The following is a 21,014-nucleotide window of genomic DNA, read 5'->3' as shown; positions in this document are numbered from 1 at the left end:
AACATCGATGATCGAATTCGTTTCGAGCGATGTTAGTTCATGGGACCTTTAATAATCTGTAAGACCTTGCCTGATTATTCAGTATTTACAGAATTTACATGGTCAATCCACAGATTCATAGAGAAGTATTTACAAGTTACCTTCATGAATCTATAAGAATATTTGTGGATGATCGCGAACCCGTTGGGTCTAATTTTCTAATTAATGTTTAGCCAAGGCTATTCCGAATTTATATGTTCGTCTGTGCCAAGAAATGCCTCAATTGTATCGTAATTAACTTAAATTATTACCACTCTATTCATGGATGCAAAATTACATACTGAACTCTTTGGCCTTACCTTATCATTTCTTTTCTTGAACTGTAATCGAATGTTAAGCGAACAAGACGGTAGAAACGTATATATATAACAAAATGCAATCAATTATCTCCCGTGTTACGTCGGATTCAGTGGTAAAAAATGCCGCCATCACTGCGATATTCATTCTTCATTTGATTTTAATAATATTCACATTCGGATCGAAAAACGCTATCGCATGAAATTAATTTTGCATGTAAAGTGTGTGGTGATTTGAGTGCTTATTTCGTTCGCAATTTACATCGGATACGTGCAAATATTGTTAATAACAAGAGTAGGATTATATAGTTTCCACAAATGACTGAGAACATTCTGTGCTTTGGTAGATTACAAAAAAAAAAATCGATTTCAACCACAACGCGCTTTAACAAAGACTGAAAGATGTGCCGAGTAGAATTTCGAATGAATAAGTGATTATGTAGCACTGGCCTCAACTGTTAATACCAGCACCGGTTTCAGAACAATGAAAATTTTGCAGCGACAACATGCAGTTAGAGTTAGAGTCTGTGAAATTTCAGCATGACTTTATTTCATCTGTTTGTCAGCTGATGCACACATACAATCAAAACTGTTTATACTTGTGTATACGGTTGAAGCTGCTACACGCACGCGCTAGGTTTAAAGTCCGTGTACAAAGACGTATAAGGAGATGTGATTGTTTGTGTGAATCAGTTGAAAAAAATAGAATAATCAATCCAATCAAACAACGTCATTTCCGAGTCATTTCCCTTACAGGAGATATTGAGCTAATCAGATGATAGTTATTTGCCTTACAAGAGAGAAATTGCCTTGATAAAATGAACGCGCGTTTCTCTAAATTGTCTACAATGTCATGTCGGTTGCATAATCCCGTTAACTATTCTGATGAAATAATTTCTCATTTGGAAGGAAAATCTGATTGTAACCTCTGTACGACTTTCCAGCTGCAACAATACAGGATCTACCATCATAAGTTCATTTGTAATTTGTTCACTAGACATTCGACGTTCGTCTACGTTATTTTTCTTGTGTTATCATTCCATATAAAAAATGGAAAATTTAAATGAAGCTCTGAAAGAGAAATCGGTTCATGCCGACAAATCGGTTTTTTTGTGTTCCTGCCGAACGATCTAAATCAAATCAATCCAAATGATCGTGTAAAAGATAATGAAAGTTTCAATAACGCGATTGCGGCCAAAAACGATGGAAATATGAAATTCCAGAATAAACAATACGCAGCGGCCATTCGAATGTATGATGATGCCATCGAAAAATTCGAAAATATTGAACGGTCGTACAACCTTGAATTGGCTGTATGTTATCAAAATCGTGCTGCTGCTAGAATGCACCTCAAAGATCCAAATGGATCTATTTCGGATGCTGACAAGGCGATTGAGTTAAACGAGCACTATTCGAAAGCATATTATCGACGAGCCACAGCTTACAATGCTGAGAGAAAATATTTCCGTGCCCTTCAGGACACTGTGCAGGCCTGCATTTTGGAAAGATTCCAAAATAAAACGTACACAGACATGGTATGTTTTCTGTTGACTCGAATTGGTGAGTGCACTTTTCAAGGCCGAAACCTTTAAAATTTCCGTTTTTTATAATGCTTGTTCCCGAACCATTGCCGCTCTGTATCATAAGCTGACCAAGATTTTTACAATTGTTTCAGACGAACATCCAACGGAAATGCAATGGAAAATGGCGTACCTTGAAATGGAAGCTGAGGAGTTGTCCTGTGAGCATTGCATCCAAACTCAACTCAAGTTTATCAAGAATATTGGAATTCTTGATCTCATAAGTGTTCCGATACCGAATAACGAAACACACATTGGCTACATTAAAGCAATGGCAGGCTTGAAGGAGTTGAACATAGACAAAATCATGGCCGGCTGCATAGAAGAGGAAGCTATGAAAGGAAACCATTTAGCACAAAGTTTCATTTTGAGAGCATACATGAATACAGTAGCTAAAACGTCACCATCGAACACGAAGCGTGAATATCCAAAAGATTTGCGTCGGATGAACGAGCTCATTTTGGATGAAAATACCTCAGAAAACATAAAGTTCAACGCACTTTTATGCCGTGCGAACATGTACAACCGTAAAGGCGATTTTGAAGAAGCTAGCGCTGAATTAAAGCCATTGGAGAAGAAGTATAAAAACAATCCCTTGGTCTACATAATTAAAAGTGGAGCACTGCTGCAACTCTCGCAAAGCAATCCAAAATTTTTGAAAGAATTGAACAATTGCTGCACCCTCCTTCCCAACGTGTACGAACTGCATTTGCAGCTAACTTTGGCTGAAATATCGAATCCCCTCAACAAACTCTTTCGGTGTCATAAACCCAATTGCAAGAATGGAACAGTTAATGAACCGTTTTCCGAATGAGATCGAACCGCGAATGTGTCTGGCTGTCATTTACGCTAAATCAAACGAAACGCAGAAAGCTAAGAAGTTGTTGAAGAAGGCTGAAAGAGAAATACCAAATCGTATGGCTGAGATGAGTTCCGTCTATGGTATGTTAAAGCCCACACACTCATCCTGTGTAGCATATTTTAAGCGATCGCTTGAACTCAACAAAGACGATCCGTGCTCATTGGAAGGCCTTCTGGATTATTACAGCTCAACTACGTATGAATACGGAAAAGCCGTTGAAGTGGCTACTAAAGCATTGTACTCGTTTTTGCAACGTTCCGACTTTCAGGAAATGTTTGAACGTCGTCAAAATTTGCTCAGAAAAATTGTTCGCCAAGATTATTGGCATCGGCTGTGAGTGGTCGATGTTGACTCAAAATATTTTTTTCCTTCAAATTCTGTCGAATTTTCTTTCTTTTTTTTAGTTTTTTATTTGAAAAAAAATGTTTTTAAATTTAATTTTGATTGATGTTGAACTGTTAATTCGTAAAACTTTACTTTTGTCCATTTAGTTGATTAATTGACTGAAAAATAAAATTTTCTTCTTCTTGTTATACGAAAAATGCGAGACTTCTTTTCCAAACAATATAAGATTATGTACCCTTTGCCAAAATTGTTATCGAGACGTGTGGGCATTGCCGGTCCAGCCAAGATAACAATTTTGGAAAAAGGTGCATAAAGTATCTGCCGAGAACAGATATATCGAGATAAACGAAAATGCTCTAGAGAGATAAATGGGAAATTATCGTTCTAGGCAGATGAAAACTTTTCCAATCTCCATAAACAAATCAACTGTAACCTCTAGACCTTCGCATAAAATAGAAATGAAGCAATTTCAATACACCGAAGTACAACTAAAGCTAAATTGAAAGGTTGATTTAAAAATGAAACATTTTTAATTAACTTCATGTTATCCCCAACAAGTCGGTTCTTTAAATTTACTTATTCATCAACCTCTTGGACAAAGCACAGAAACAAACATTGTCACAAAAGCAAATTATTCTCTCTATTTCCGACAAAACTGAACATAAAAGCGCCTCCCTTAGGGAGATTTTTTTTAAAACATAAAACGTGCTGAGTGCTGAGCAACAAAATTTCACGTGTTTCACTCTACAACAGAGAATGTTTGTGGTATAACTGAGGGTTTAACAGAAGCACTGTATTATATGCACCTAAGTGTAATAAAATTTCTGTTAACAAAGATTGATTTGTAGCTCGTTGAAAACATTGATTCGTCATTAGCTAATCAATGACTCAGATTGAAATCGTGCCCAGTACTTGTTCCAATAAAAATTGGCAATTGATTCAAATCCAGTACACATAATTCCCATAGCGAATATCGTAACGACTCTAAGACTTTCCATACCTCATCTAAAAGACTGCCCGGCAAATGCTTCCATAAATCAAATGTTAGTGTTACAAGCATGCCATATAACATTGTTATTGCTTCCACATAATGCATGACATTATGATGAGTGTTCAATAAAAAGCTGCATGAACTGAACATACCTTCAACATATATATACTTAAGACATTAATCCAACCGAATCGTTGACATGTTGATTGTTAAATTCAATTTTTTATATTTAATGGATTTTGTCTTGCCTATAGACAAGTTAACACGATTTTTGGACCGAAACTTTCACTTGGCTGTTACCATTATCATTATGAACTTATTAATAAGCATCAAAGATTACTTTCTAGCGCCTATTTTATAGTCGACATTCGCAAATTTATCGATCAAAAGGAATTTTCGACAGCATTTTAAAACGTCTGAACGGATTTTTTACGCAGCGATTTAGTCTGCATCGTTGTCGACGAGCAGTCGCCAATAAAATTTTATTCGCTTGCGTATTAGATCTGATGATGTGCATAAAAACAAAGCGTAAAATAATCGATGTTCTAGCTATCATGAAAACTAGTTAGTTGAGGGAGGTCATCATTTTCCACTTAATTAAACTCGTTCAATTGAGAACATAGCAAACTTTTTTTTGGATCAATGTACCCATTAGTTCAGTTATCATTTCATACTTTGAAAAGGATCATATTTCAATCAATGGCTATCTTGACTCCACACTCCATTCGAACACGCATTCTTGTTGATTGTATGTTAAATTTATCATGTTCATTGATCATGTACGGCGTGTTGTTGCATTTCAATATTTATAAATTTATGTGTTGTGAATATGAATTATGACGTTGAACTAAAAATGAAAACATTGCTCAAGCATTCGGAAGAAATGGAAAATGTTTTATGATTTCCAGTAAAAAAACCAGTTAACAGTTCGATCTTCCACATCTTGTTTAATGGGTTCGAATTTAGAAAATGAAGTTTAATCGATTTATAATCGATCGAAAATTTAAATGCTTCAATAACACGATTTGTGTATTTAACATTGAAAACGTAAAATTTGGAACAACATTGAAACAAAGCCGAAAAAAAATCACATTTTAATGGTCCGGAAAACATCTGGGTATGCATCATAATGTCTTGTAATAGTGCCTTCACATTTGATGAAAAAGAGCCATATCATTCTGAATAAGAATATCAATCTGGCATGTGCAGCAATCATTACAACCATAACAGATGTATAAGAAAGGTTTTTAGTTAATTAAGCTTTGTCAGCACGCTAGAATGAAACAAACATACACCGCTCAAATGCGAATGGAAAAGCAACAATATACCAAATAAATAAAATGACTAGAGCTGTTACGTCATCCCATATTTAAAAAATAGAAAAGAAATAAAAACAAAAAAGCAATAGATCCATAACGCGACTAAAACTTAAGCCAGTCATACATCTTCAATGTACACATTCAATATTCAACTATAGGATCGAAAGGTTCATTAATCATATTTCCTAAATGGATTTGAACCGTGAAATAATTTAATGTTATGGGATAGTAAATTTTAATATCACGATAGATATCTTGTATTGAAATGGCATTCGGTTTTACAAAATGTATTCAAGTGTGGATACGGCTGAAACATAAAATTCAATACGAAAAATATTGTACAGCCTTACACAACCTTCAACAGGAAACATCTGAATGCTTGAGGGTATTTTACATCTTAAGTTTATCAATTTTCCTTTGTCTCAATATAACACTTCATAATGAACAAAATTAAGTTCAACATGACACTTCCCGGCTCAATTGATATTTGATTGCCTTTTTCACATAAACTTGTTGGTGATGGTGGGAAGCCGCCCCTTCAAATATCTCTGTATCATTTATCTGGTTTTTGCTGTGTCAAAGTTCTGTAGCAATAAATCTTTATCGGAGAAAATTAAGATAATCTCTTATCGTTGGAATAGCTCCTTACCGTAGCGGTACAAGTAAATTAATTAAATGGTAAAAATAAAGCACAGAATAGGTCGACAGCAGCCTAAAATCACTATTAGCTGAAATTTAAGTTCAGGTCAGGTAATTTTAGAAAACAAACCTGACCTAACCTGAATCTAGTTAAAACAAAACCTGACTGGTCAGGTTTCAGATAATCTGAATTTCACAAATGTTCAGGTTTCAGGTTAGGTCAGACTCATCTCTATAATCAGGTTTGAGGAAAAATCAGGTCAGTTCAAATTTGTTTGAATCAGGTTCACGTAGACCTGATGACCTGTTCAGAGCAATTACTAAATAATATATGAAACACAAGCTCACATTCCATTCACCAGATTCTCTAAATTATTAGGATCACAAATTGCACATTTGGGAAAGTATTCGCATCTTACATTCATTATTTCTGATAAAAGCAACCTAGTACAATTTTTAAATGGATTAAATGGTATTAAATGGATTTAATGGATTAAATGGATTAAATGGATTTAATGGATTAAATGGAATAAAAATTGGATTAAATAGGAAAAAACTTCATTTTACCAAATACTGTAAAAGTCTCAAAAATTGTTGATTTTGATCGAACCACTTACTACAACTCACACTACAATGTTAAAAAGCGAAAAAATCCACTTTTAGTAGTTTTTGATGTAAAGTGGATTAAATGGATTAAATGGATTAAATAAATTTAATACCATTTTTAACAAAAAAAAATTCCTATACCTCACGAGTACTTAAACGAGTTGGGGATCGTGCAAATCTATTTTTCGCAATTACTTTACAAATTTTTCAGGTGTGTAGCCTAATTATTTCGGTACAACTAAAAATTTTTTTTTGGATTAAATGGATTAAATGGATTTAATGGATTTAATGGATTTAATGGATTAAATGGATTAAATGGAAGTGCGTCACCCCTCGGTAGCTCCAGTATGCTTTAACAATTCAAAGAAGCTGCAAACAGGTGGGACAAACATTTATTTTCGTATGTCGTTTTTACCATTGCTTCATCAAGAAAATATGATAATTAAATTCCGGTCATGCAAATTGTCCTTATTAAATGATGCGACTTCATTAACTTGAGAAGAAAGTCTTTTTTGTGAATTAAAAAGCGCAAAAATTATACATTATATCAACCAATAAACCCTACCACAAAATTTAATGATTCAGCAGACCCAATTTGCATTTCAAGTTTTACTTAAAACCAAGTTTTCCCTTTTCATATACACCGGTCAGCAACTCTTTGACACAATTGAAAGTATAGATCAAAAGAAATTTCCATAGCTTTAACTCTCTGGAAAAGTTCGCACAAAATAAAACGTGCAAATTCATTATTGCTGTCACATATTTAGCCACTTGTGTTTTTTAAATAAAAAATATAATTTCTTACTACACGCTGTGCCATATAAATGAAGCCATCAAGAATATTTTACTTTTCTCATTTGAAGAATACGATTAAATTGTGCAAAAAATATCGTTTCCTTTCACGCTTCCATTGTAGACGAATGAAATTGATAAAATGAAAAGTTGTACCTTCGTTATAAATGTGATATGAAAATGCAATTTTATCTTTTAGCATTGGAATAGATGGCAACGATTTTACGATTCTTCATGGCTCGAACAGGTAAATGTTGAAAGGTAAATGTAAAATTGTGACAATCTGGCAAATGATGAAAAATTATTGTTATGACAATAGTGTCATATGCGATGCGATATTTATGTTGTGCTAAGATTGAGTAAACAGTTTTTTTTTCTAAAACTAGATTTCCCAGTTTTGTCCAATTCATGTCCTTTTGTTGATTTTATTTATACAAAAAGTACGTCGGAATTGATAAATTCATTTTTTTTATGACCTTGTCTAATTGGACTTTATTGAGTTAAATTAGTTGTATTGCCAGTCAGTTTTGTTTATTTTATTCCGTCAAAAAACTTTTGCAAATTAACTGAAGATATCATTGTAAGGTAAACATTGTAAGTCGCCGTTTAATACATATCGTGTATGGAGAGGTGACTTATGAATTCCAATTTGTAAACCGACATAAATAACATTTTTGCAATATTGTAGAGCGGTCTGAGTGGTCGTTTAGTCTAGCTAAACTCTTTCACAGACGGCAAGTATTCTAAGAAGAAGAGAGACCGAGACAGACTTATTGTCAAAATATAAATTTTCGGCACAAGTAGGTGATAGCTGTAAAACAGCCATTGATGATTGAAGATAAAAGGTCACTTTATCGAATTTAATTGGCTGAACTAACAAATATTTATAATTGTGAATGGAATAGATTATCTCTTTGTCAATCAGGCATCAATGACAAAAGGTAACAGTCAGCACGAAATTATCATATTTGAAAATGAGAATGAAAAAACTATTGAGCAAACTTTATGCTAAAAATCATCACCATCTCTGAATTCATAATCGCTTAAAATCTTAATTTAATTTTTTCTTCTTTTTTAATCAAATAAATTGAATTTTACCGCTAAGACTTCGATACATCGAATCTGAATTGAAATGTGGTTCATAAATCAATGGATTTATATGAGAAATTAAGTTCTTTCGCTTCTTTTGTTTTCGTGTTCAGAAACTTTTTCTTGTTGGAATGCGTGATGATTATGTATTCACTGGTTCGGGATATTAGAATAATTTCTTTTCATAAACAGACAGTAAATGTGTGTTTTATGCTATGTGATCCGACAATTTTAATAAAAATGACCGACGCACAACCAGTTTGATCAAAAGGAAACATTCGGAATTGTTTGACTTGATTCTACACCATTGAAACGACGAGATTGAAATGCATTGAAATCTTTCTTATTCTTTTTTGTACACACATACGCATTGATTCATACTGAAACATTCTTTGATTAAGTTTTTATATTCAAAATATTGGAATTCTTCTTGTAATGACACAGATAAACTACTTAAAGAACCGTATAATCAATCTTAATGACTTCTAATACGAAATTCTTTCTATTTTTTTCCCTGGTATAAATAAAATTTCATCTGACTTACATTTCTGTACTTGATGCCCGGTTAATAATGTTATTAACATTAGTGGTTTAATAATAATTATTTTATTAACATGATATTATAATGCATGTCTAATGGCCCGGAGAGTATAAATATCATTTCATATAGGAACACACAGCTTTATTACCGATAATGCTAACTTATATAACGTTATATTTGATTCAGATTATTCACGCACATAATAGCAACAAATCGTGATATCAAATTATTCTTCCTGATAAGTAGCATACCTAGCGTTCGTTCTCGATGCTAATTTGAATTCTGAAAATTTATTCTAAGGCGTAAGGCATATGTATGAAACGATCGTTTTACTGTTAAACCAAATTGGCTTTGATGATGGTTCAAATTTCATTTTATCGTTTTATGGAAGCTTCAAACTATACGTTTTGATAAGTTGCATGTTTTACAGTTTATATCCTAAGATTAAGCGGCTAAACAGTTGATCGTTGACAGTTTCTATAAATAAAAGGTTTCTTCTAGAAGGAAAATAAGTTGTCAATTTGTGATCAGGTGACTTAACAGTAGCATCTACTGTTGATTATTTTACAAGCTGGTGAATCAAGTTTTAGGTCGAACTTAAGAGAGAAGATTGATTTTTTTTAAATCGAAGATGTAGCAATAGAAAAACATTTTATTTGATTGTATTCATAATTGGTTATATTGGAACATGCTAACAAACATAATTATTCGATTTAATTTAATAATATTGGTTAAATGTTTAAAAGAACTTTGAAAGAAATGCACAGCATGTCCGTGGAGAGAGTCACTAAAAACAGTCAAGATGAGTTTCTAAAAATTTCATAAATGCTCAGCTAAAGACTTGCTGACCGTGGTCAGATCGTCGATACCATAAAAAACGAACCCGTTGCTGTTGATTAAAATTATCTATGCTATGAGTACCAGTAGTCTAATTTTTTCATCTTTCGTAATTCAGTAGATTCATCGCCCAACATTTTATCAATCATCCCGGTTTTGGTTAAAAAAAAATTTTAATCACATTTCTCAACTTGTGGATTGTACTTGAAAAATAATGTCAAATTATGTTCGTCGAATTTGTGTATGTTGAGTAGCTCAACGCTGCGTAAATAATTAGCTTCTGTTGCAAGAAAATTCCTTGGTAATCGGTCTTCAATCCAAGCTGAATCTCTCAATTTTTTTGCAATCCTTTAAAATATCTTTGATTGATTCCTCAGGTTTGATACAATGCACATTTTCAACGTTAGCACATGCAAGCTCGAATTCTTGTAAATTAGGTAATGTGTGACGCAGTCGTGTACGATGTTTAAAACGGGGCTACTTATGGTCAACCGTAAGTAGTCTAGCGTTGGCCGGGTCAATTCAACTATTTTGAAAATCAGTTCAAATTCTACAAGCTTTTTTTCTCCTTCTTCCATTAACACATCTAATTTTTTAAAGCCTCCGCAGAACTTGGTAAACGATAACAGGTATCTCTAGCAGCGTACATATCCAATGTTGATAAATTCCCGAAAATGATTCAAAAAAATCACTCTGGTTACTATCCGCACTTTAAACAATGGAAAAGAGACAGGGTTTATCTGGACAGAGGCAACACGGAGTGTTTTTCTCTAAGTGGAAATCAATCCTTACGCCAATAAATACTACAAGCGAAATAAATATTCAACGAGAACGTCTTAGTAGTGTCATTCGGCGGGAAAAATTGCTTTAAATTAAATTCAAACAATTGCTTCGTCTATAGTCTATTGAAAGAATTTTGTTCCCATCAAAAAACCATTCAATTTGAATGTTTCGTTTTTCACCGAAACATATTATTCTTTTAGCAACATAAATAACGATCATTATCTGAAGAAAAATGTGTCCAATCACTTAACAAGTTCTACGCACTCACGAATCATGATTCACGAAGCTTTTTCGAAACGAATAAAAAATAATTTTTGTTTATTAAAAAACTGAAACAATTTTTTTTTTAAATAAAAATCAAACAACAAAACACCAAAAAATGTTCCGTGTATGATAATGGAATTCGAAAATTCCGCCTATTTGTCATTCAATTATGTTATACATTTTCTTTGTATGATTTTAATTGTTTTTTTCTCTTTCATCCCATATGCGGAAAAGATCCAGAAAAGAAATATTTTAGTTCGAAAAAAAAAACCGAAACACATTGCTAGAGTCAGATTCAATGCACGCAATGTGAGTGTGTTCCACATTATATTATTCGTATAATATCAGCTCTTAAATTCATATTTATATGATATGACGAGCTCACTGGAGTTGTTCTAGCGTGTATGCTCATTTGAATTTTATGTTACAATAAATATTAATTATAATAATGGTCGAGTTAATAATTACAATATATTTTCTCATAGACATTAAATATAGCAAAGTAAAAAGTCTACCTAGTAATAATAGACTCGATGGAAAAATACGAGCAAAAATAATTATTATAGAGCATAGAGTAACGTTCATCATTACACGTATAAGCACTGTAAATATCGGCTTTGAAAGGAATTTTTTAATAAGCTCTGACATCAATGTCAAGTATTAAGCTAGATAGGAATGAGGATACCAACCATGGTTAAGTCCGGCGCTCTTGTTAATTCTTAGCAAGACACTCGACTAAAAACAACACTGAAGTCTAGTCCAAGTTCTTTTTTACATTCATTTACCACACTCCGTGCTGTGCTATCGTTGTGGTTGACTTACTCGAAAAGAGTTGGATATGTTAAGAAGAGAGTTGAAGCGCTACAAATAATAAAAATAATAAAAAACAGAAAACTACAGACGTGTTACATAGATGAGGAGTAATTAACCAGTCCTATTTACATATAAAAGCTATAATAATGTTGAGATCAGTGTTGGATTATGTGCATCGCTGCATTACATTAAAATTATTGACGGTTTTTGATTAATTCTAATGCTGTTGATAAAAATGGCCCGTATAAGTGACATAGAATTATTGTTTTGAAACATGTTTTATGAAAATAAATACATTTTTTCCCGCTTTTAATGCGGCTATACAGATTTTATGCATTTTCATTTTGTATTATGATGATGATGATGGTATACAACATTTTATGGTTTCAGACGGTGGATTGCATATTTTCAATTTGGTTTATTCAAATTTTGATTTTGCATTCGATTCACTTCGATTCCATAGGACATTTATATCTTTATGTGTGGGCATAAGTTATTGCGATCGGCATAAGAGGCTAAATAATGAAATTCATCGGTTAAATGCACACACGGTAAAATATTCGATGTGCATAATTCTGATGAATATGTTGATCTATGTGGCCTGTTAGCTTTCGAACAAAACTGGAGTTATACACGATAGTAGAAATTAAAAAAAAAAAGTCTGGGCACTTTAGATAGTGGCTTCTGGAATTAATCAAATTGTTTGCGCCTCTGTTTATTAAGGTCGCAAAACTTAATTGATAAAAACGGATTGACTTGATGTATACAGACAACTCTGTGTAATTCCGACATGTAACCTACAAAATAAATTTCTCATCTATTTTGCTACCATTTTTTTAGACCGTTCTTTATTATATATAGCGTGATGTGGAAGTTTAGAACTGAGAGATGATTTATTAACCACTATGGTATTGTCTTACTGCAATAAACGTTATTCGTATGGCACACCTGATTATGTCTTTATTAAAAGTGAAAATTTCATTTACAGAGGTGGGTATGCACAACACAAAACGTTTCAGCTCCAAATTTGAATGCTTAGTGTACTCATAATAAATTGCTGGTCGAAACGAAATTTATTTCAAACGTCAGACTATGTAGCAGGAACATTATAAACGTTTGAAGAGTAAGTATACCTATATCTGATATGTGAGATTGTTATATTCAGAACAAGATAATAAGGAACATAAAATTAATCGACGTCTTAAAAAATATTTTGTATTACATTTCCATTAACGATGTAGCATAGCGTATAAAAGAGTTTTTTTTATTACGAATATAAAATTTTGCTGCCAACCATTTGCATTAATAATTATAACATGACAAGTTAAGAAGATAAAATCTTCGTTGGGATTCTTACGGCTGAGACAGCATTATGTGTACATTATTCGATAAAACATTTCAAAATCAGTTCCTCCACGGTTACGGTATACATACAGGTGTAGCCAATGTTTTTGAAAGAATTTCAAAACAACAGAAAATGTGAATAAAAGTTATTCCTCGATGTTCGGTTCGGCTTTAGAAGTGGTTTCAAGCCGATTTATTTGCAGATTATAGTTTAAAAGAATGCAGAATACAAAAACATAATAAGATTGTTACGGTTTGGATGTACAACAAACACTTAATTTGATAAGACTGTGAACTGTAATGGAAAACGAAAGCACCAAAGCTCCAAATCTGGGCCGCTCTTCTATTATACCATTTGTCAGACATTGTGAGATATCTTATTTCTTTCTTCACTGGTAGAGAAATTTAATTAATTTTAAAGAAAACACATACCATCGGACATACCACGGCAGCATATCATAATTTACATTATACATTGATATGACGAAACATCAGATATCCATAATTAAGTGGTAATAAAAGCGGATTTATCAAAACAAACATCAACAATCAGAGTTAAACAGGGACCGGCGCTGATGGATATTTAATCAATAAAACCTGACGTTTTTTTTAATCGTCTGCAATCCCTTTCAGATTCTTTTTTTTTCGTATGTACATCTCATTTATTTGATACGGTACGATTCTCTTTTATATCGTTATACTCTAGGCTGTTGTATGTTATATGATACCGTACGCACTAAGAACACAAAACAAAAGGATGAGGAAAGATAACTTTGAAACGTGGAAAATAACAGAACAAAATATTATTATCCAACTTGTTTTTCTAGTAAAAGTAAAAATAAAAATCCGAGGCAAAACATTCATTGTATATAAAACGATTTCAAAAATTGGTAATAAACCGGACAGGATGTGGGTATTAAAATGAAAATATTTACGCTGGCTGCACTTGTCGTAGGGTGTAAATAGATGATAGCATTAAAAAGTATGAAGGAGCACAAATACATGATTCAAACTTTAGTTATTGCAGTGTCGTTGTCGGTTAATAGTTATTTACGTAACTAGTGTGTGGACGAGGTGAAACATTCATGTTAAATCTGATGATTCGTGGTTTAACTCTGGTACATAAACGTATGTATACACCAAGCCCAATGACGACCTACAGACAGCAAGCATACGACCAGTTTTATTATCGGATCTATTAATTCCATTGATTAAAGTAATTTTAATCTGTTGATTTCAAATCTTGTACTTCAATGTTTTTAACAACCATTTTACTATATAAGGAACCATACTACCCAGAGATTGTCATTATTTTTGTCATCGTCAGCGATATGTGACAGGTTAATTCGCTTTTCCAAGTTTTCGCAGGTAGGTACCGATTGAAAGATGAAAAGTACTCTTTTCGGTCATAGATTGTGTAAAATGTTATAGTATATAATGTTTGTTCTGCCGTTCATTCTAATCGTGTAAAAGCGATCGTTAAATCTGCGTGTAGAATGTAAGCCAGAATTTCAGGCGTAATTCAATTGTTTATTGTCTTTTGTTTTGTAGTCGCAAAATTATATTTCTTTAGAGGATTGTGTGTAGTTGGGTCTTTGTTTTAAAAATTTGACTTAATTCCCTTTAATTTATGATAATTTTAGTAAAATCTTCATTACTACCGTAATTTTCGTTACAAAGAAAAAAAGGTGCTCCGCTCCCTATTACAACATAAAATTATACATTAGTTTCGTTTCCGTTTTCTATTCTGATGATATTATCTGTGATATTCATCATTAATAAGGCTATGATAACGATAAATGGTCGCGAAGAACGATCATAGAGTTTAATTGGCCGTTGAGACCGACATGAAATGTATACACTGTTTTTTTCCTATCAATGAATTGTGTAATACATTAAAAGAGCCAATTTGTCATTTATTTAAAGTAGTGTTTTGCGTATGTGTTATGTATGCAATTCGTTAACATCGAGAAAATCAATCCGATAAATTTTCAAAAAATTACATTCAAACGATAAGCGCGATTTCACTGCACTGATTGATTCTCTCCAAGTCTCTCGATTATAAATAGATTATTCTACAGTACAATATTCTGCTGAGATGGAAATTTCATCAAAGTGATTTGACTTTGTCTATCTTCAATACATAAAGGAACAAGAGGTCTACAATATCATGGATAATATCAATGTATACCCTAAAAGGAATGAATTACTTTTAGGGTATGTAATCCGTCAAGACTGTTCAATTTATTAGCCTAGAATGTTAAATAACAATATGAGTAAATGCAAGTGCATGCAAGGGATATTGGAGCGGACAATTACTCATACGAACAAAAACTGTTGCGAGTGACGAATTATCTTGACAAACATTATAACTCTGTTTATTTCCAACAAAATTCAGTTGTAGGAGCACAGTAATGTCAATGCCACTGAGAAATAATGGCTAAGAATTTACAAGTTGCCTTATCTTTGAAATGATTTCATCAAATTTTCTGCTCAACGATTTAATCATCAAATTATAGAAGACACAAAATTGTGAAAATATTTGGTGCGGGCACTATTTTGTGGTCCACATTTTGAGTAATAAGTTCATCCGAATGAATTTACGGTTTGGTCGGTCGTTCTCAAAGCTTGTGTTAGATTATAAGAAGTGAGGCTCAAGTTAACGCGACATTAGGAAAACAGTTAAATTGATTTTATGAAATGGACATTATCGTTTTGTCTGACAGCGACAGCTCTTTCGAAATTGTCGCTAATTCTGCCGATTCTGCCAAAGCAGTGACGTCAGTCAGTAGCAACAGTGATGCATCGATAAGGTCGCAGAATAAAAAATTTAAATGTCCGAGGTGTCAGCGAACGTTTTCTGGAACAGATGGAATTATTTCCAAAGGTTGCAAACACTTTGTGTGCAAGGAATGCATCATCGACTACTACTTCAAGAACCAGAACTTTGGAATGATGTGCCAGTTCAAGGCCGATAGCAGAACTGATTTTTGTGGGAACAATTTAAGCGAGATCGAAATTCGGTCGGCGTTAAGCGAGGTTGGGATGAATAAGCTGGATGAAACCATTGCAAGTAAATCAATTATTCGCGTCTAAATTTGTGTTATCATTTCCATTTTCGGTAGATTCCGAATTCGCAGCAAGACGAAATGCAAACGTCTTCGAGGGCATCTATACTATCGAATCAAGTGGATTTCTGCTGTGGCATTTGTTGTCTTGAGTGTCCCATTGGTCAGGGTATTGAATTAAGCCAATGCTCTCACCATGTTTGCAAACCTTGCCTTCGTGAAACCATCAAAATCAATATCGATCCCGAAATTCGTTGCCCTTATGCAAAATCGTACGAACGTTGTGCTTACTTTCTTACTGATTCTGAGATTAAAAGGCTGGTGACAAAAGATGAATACGAAAAATTTAAGCAAATTGGAATCAAGGTGAGTGAAGACATTCCAATATTCGCTCAGCGGAATGTAACTGGAGTTCCTACAATTTCAGAAAGCTACGGAGCCAAGTGAACTTTTTTTGTTGACGATGATGGATCAACTGAGCTACATACGAAATGTCCACGCCTTCGATTGTCCAATATGTTTCGTTCCTTGCGATGCTCTAGCAGGAATTAGACTTCGAGATTGTTTCCACGAGTTTTGTTTGGAATGTTTTACCAGCACTGTTTCTCACAGCGAAGATGAATCCGTAAAATGTCCCTTTACCGATGGCAATCTATCTCACTGCGAGAATTTTATACAGGAACGCGAAATACGCGCCGTTGTATCGGCTGAAATCTACAACAAATTTTTGGAACGGAAACTTAAATTCGCTGAGCATAGCATTGCGAATACGTTCCACTGCAAAACCGTAGATTGTCCAGGATTCGGGATAATTGAGACGGAAGTTGATCAAATGTTTTGTGAGATTTGTAAGGAAACAAATTGTTTACAAGTGCAAAGTAGGTATTCCTTGCACTCAATAGACTATAATAGTTCACTGCGAAATGTTGAGATTTATTTATGACGTTCCAGGCAATACATAAAAATCAAACTTGTGAAGACTACCAGGACTCTTTGACCGGTGGTTTTAAAATGACAGAACGATACATCGACAATCTGAAGAACACAGGAGACGCCATGAATTGTCCAAAGTGTCAGGTAGGTTTATTTCAAAGATATTCAACTCAATGATAAACTAATTACGTAAATCGCTAATATAGGCGCTGATTAACAAGATAGATGGATGCTCTTGGCTACAATGCACTTTTTGCAAAACTGAAATTTGTTGGGCAACTAAAGGTCCACGCTGGGGAGCGGGTGGGAAAGGGGATACCAGTGGAGGGTGTAAGTGTTTATTGAATGGAAAGCGATGTGATCCGACGTGTAACAATTGCCATTGATTGGCCATTATTGTAAAGAATATCGAATACTTTCAATTATTTTGTTTAAACTTAAATGTGAACTTCATACAGCGCCATAGTCAATTACTCTAAAAAGTCAGATACAATTGTGCGACATGTGGAATAAAGTATCGTTGAACAAGAAACAAATTTTTAGATAGCGACAGGTGGTCTATAAACTAGAAAGCTATTTGGCTCATGAGACTCACAAACGGCACATCATTTACGACACAAAAAACACCTGTTTTTTATGAAATGAAAAGGTAAGTTTTATACACTCGTAATAGTTTGAATGCTCGTACATTGTGTTCGTACATGCACGGGTATCCAGTTAGTGTGGCAAAAACACAAAATATTTATGAGAACGATGGTGTGTTAGAGGGTGTCATGATGGTACAAATAACCGTTTTTTCTTCTTCTCTGTTTGAAATTTAATACACATTGGTCAGAGAGTATTTCTTTTACGTTATGTGATACTAAGTGGACAATATCAATAAAATAACTTTGGACATTTATGCTGCTGGGTTTTGAATTTCATTTCTTTATACCAAAATTAAAGTGGTTCATAAAAAGTAGATACTTGTCCCGGATCGTGTCGAATAAATATTAATTTGACAAATTGTCAGATTAGGAATGTGATTTGCTGGATACATTAATATGTACAAAGAAGTGGTGTTACCTGTGGTTTAACATAGGGACTTCGAAGTTTTTACCTCGGATCTAGGTGTAGATATAAGTTATCGACAATTGGCTAGGTCACACCAAATAAACGATTTGAATAGTCGCCTATTTGAATTGAGAATTGAACGGAGTAGGACAGTGATAATTTATGTTGCATGACACAAACACTACTGTTTTGCATAATATTTCTCGACGATAAATTCACGAAAACCATTCATCAAGGAGTTATAAGAATTACCAACAAACTCAAAAAATCGGCCCTGACAACATTAACAATTCATGCAGTGAAAAATTATTCAAAAGGGTCAAACATTTAGTCTTAAGAGACATATCAAGACTCTTAAATGTACTGTGACTCTTAATTCATCCGTAAGAGTTATGTTCATCAGTCAACAAGGCAATAATTAGTCGGTAAGAAATTACAACCATTTCATATAGAACGAAGACATATCCAACGTAATAAATGCGTGTCCGTCTGTACAAATTGAATTTTACTGTTAGTTTTCTTCATCTTACAGACTTGTATACAAATTAAATCGTCATGTTTGCGGTGTTACATTTACAAAATTAATTAACTCGATTTACTTACTCATTACCAGCAACATAATTATCGTTAGGTTGATTTAATCCATTTTGATTCGTTGCTGTAACAACATCAACATTTTCATTTGCGTTCACCTCACTAAAACTGAAACTCTGGTTAATTTGATGAAACAGTCCACTGCGATTTCTACTCAAATGCAGAATCTTCAAATCATCTTCGTTTATTTTCAAGTCATTGCACAACTCTCGTTCAGTATATAGTTTTGTAGAGTGTCGTCGTGCATTTGTTGTTGGATTATCGAAGGCAGCATTATCGATACCACTATCCTCCGATAAATTGGCATGTTCATTCAAACCGAATAGAAATGGATCATCCAACACTGTTACTTTGCTATTCGGTTTAATTGATTCACCTCGATTGATAGATGGTTGGATTTTCGAACGACGTCTTGATGGTTGTTTCAATGGGAACAATGTTGGTGAAACAGTTTGCTTTTTATCGTCGGTTGTATCAGTTCCATTCGACTGAGTGTCGCATTGTTGATTGGACAGTGCTAGACGTTGTGAGGCGGCTTTGCCGTAAATTTGGCGATAATACTTTTCTTGGTCACCGTATAAGAAACACACTTTCCACCATTGCTTACATGCTAAGAGGTTAGCTGTTCTCGGTATTCCTTCCGTTGCTGTTGACATGTTTCTTTGCAGTATCTCTAAGGAATTTTTACTTAACTTTTAAATGTTCTCTTCAACGGTGATCCTATGTTTTACATTCAAATCATTATAGAAGCAAGAATTTCAGTTACGTTGATCTAAAATTTACATACATAAACATTGCCACATTTAAACACCTCAGAGTCGAACAAGTGGAAAATGGGAAACTGATGAGATATGTACAACAACAGTCTCGATTTTACATAAAATTGTGAATTTTGAACAAGTTTACACACGAACTAAAGTCTTTCATCATCAACAGAAATTTTAGGCACAACTGTTTCAGCATAACATCAGCCTGAGCGCACGGCTTTATTTAACAATTTTCATATCGAAAGCTATCGCAAAAAATAACCCAACATTTTGCAATGCCCTTTAGAATTTCAGGAATTTTGCGCCTTTGTCGTAATTAATACAGCTATAATACGACCTGCATTGTATTGTATAGTACACATGCAATGGATGCTTAAACAAACCCAAGAAACACGATGAAAATGTTTTTTCTGTGTTCGCAAACATAGGTTTTTTTATGCAGATAAGATTTATGACTGTAAAATCGTTTTCTTAACTTGCACTTTAAGATTTTAACATATTACATTGTACATGTTCGTTGATCATCGAATAACCATTTTGTGAGGTGGTATGGAAGAGACATATATATAAAATAGAGTCATCTAAGATGCATTTTAATTGGGTTGAAGTTTTTATGGCAGATAGATGAATGAATAATAAAATGAAATTGTTCATGTTGTTATCTCAAATAAGCTTCATTGTCCATATCGATGGGTGCGCACACGTTAAAAATAATTTAGAAAACTTTATCTGAAAGAAGCTGGAAGACCATTTTCATTTTAAAGTCATGATTTGTGTGTGCTTCAACAAATCCAGTCTGTGACTTTCATTTGCTATTAATTAAAATTTCTAGAAAATGGAAAGAGAGAAGAGAAAAAAAAATTGAATGACCATATAATTCACCACATCGTCCACATAAGACTCATAACGAATTAAATAATTGTTGAAGAGAAAACTGTTTTCGTTTGATTAAAGCTTTACACTTTATTTATTGCAACATAATTCTCGTCGTGGAAACGAATTGCTATTTCTGAAGAACTGCTTCGCTATTTAATATTCAATTGAACATGTGAGAAAGAAATATCGTATTTTTTGATGATATTACAAAACCGATATTTTTTTCCGTTTGTTCATCAAATATTTGAAATGTATATTTTTAGTCATGTTAGATGCGACGACGCCTTTCTCAAATACGGCATGGAATACAACACTTGTACATTTATGCCCTGAAGGCTAAATTTATTTATTTCATTGAAATATCTTGAAATTTGCCATTAAAAAAAAAAAATTAATAAAAGAAGATATTGTAGTACTCAGTCGCGCAAAGTCGAGATATATTGGTCTTAAAATTTAAGAGGGTAGATGAATGAGGCAATTTTGATTTTTTTTTAAACATTCCTATTGCATGTCCCATATCGTAATTTTTCTTGCACATCAAACCCAACTAAATTGAAAAACAATATTTTTAATGTTTGCAACA

General features: G+C 33.4%; 3 protein-coding genes across 5 annotated transcripts in view; 2 read left to right on the top strand and 1 right to left on the bottom strand.

Annotated features, from left to right (window-relative positions):
• The window catches only part of LOC119074151 (protein prickle-like), a 70,898-nt gene that overhangs the window by 29,141 nt on the left and 20,743 nt on the right, over nt 1-21,014 (bottom strand). The window contains exon 2 of one of the 3 annotated variants that reach the window (XM_037180151.1): nt 18,798-19,508. The exons of 1 other annotated variant lie outside the window; for it this stretch is intronic. In XM_037180151.1, coding sequence (XP_037036046.1) covers nt 18,798-19,444 — 647 coding nt within the window. In that variant the 5' untranslated portion in view covers nt 19,445-19,508. Of the gene's footprint in view, nt 1-338; nt 779-18,797; nt 19,509-21,014 lie in introns of those variants that run through there. One more of the 3 variants, XM_037180152.1, reaches the window with a different exon arrangement.
• Nucleotides 1,230-3,200, top strand: LOC119074153 (mitochondrial import receptor subunit TOM70-like). The gene is made up of 2 exons (XM_037180156.1): nt 1,230-1,895; nt 2,011-3,200. The coding sequence occupies exons 1-2, from the start codon at nt 1,547-1,549 to the stop codon at nt 2,727-2,729; spliced, it is 1,068 nt and encodes a 355-aa protein (XP_037036051.1). The 5' UTR covers nt 1,230-1,546; the 3' UTR covers nt 2,730-3,200.
• Nucleotides 16,272-18,007, top strand: LOC119074154 (ranBP-type and C3HC4-type zinc finger-containing protein 1-like). Its single transcript, XM_037180157.1, has 4 exons — nt 16,272-16,574; nt 16,636-17,086; nt 17,160-17,285; nt 17,348-18,007. Exons 1-3 carry the CDS (start codon nt 16,290-16,292, stop codon nt 17,168-17,170), a joined length of 747 nt encoding a protein of 248 aa, XP_037036052.1. The 5' UTR covers nt 16,272-16,289; the 3' UTR covers nt 17,171-17,285; nt 17,348-18,007.

The sequence above is a fragment of the Bradysia coprophila genome, unplaced genomic scaffold (genome assembly GCF_014529535.1).
Source record: "Bradysia coprophila strain Holo2 unplaced genomic scaffold, BU_Bcop_v1 contig_138, whole genome shotgun sequence".
NCBI classification, from domain to species: Eukaryota; Metazoa; Arthropoda; class Insecta; order Diptera; family Sciaridae; genus Bradysia; species Bradysia coprophila.
This window is presented reverse-complemented; position numbering and strand designations above follow the sequence as displayed.

Coding starts and splice junctions, on each gene's coding strand:
- LOC119074153 (XM_037180156.1), top strand. CDS start 1,547: ATGAAATTCCAGAATAAACAATACGCAGCGGCCATTCGAATGTATGAT. Junction 1,896..2,010: donor TTTTCTGTTGACTCGAATTG/GTGAGTGCACTT, acceptor CAATTGTTTCAG/ACGAACATCCAACGGAAATG.
- LOC119074154 (XM_037180157.1), top strand. CDS start 16,290: ATGCAAACGTCTTCGAGGGCATCTATACTATCGAATCAAGTGGATTTC. Junction 16,575..16,635: donor TTAAGCAAATTGGAATCAAG/GTGAGTGAAGAC, acceptor CTACAATTTCAG/AAAGCTACGGAGCCAAGTGA.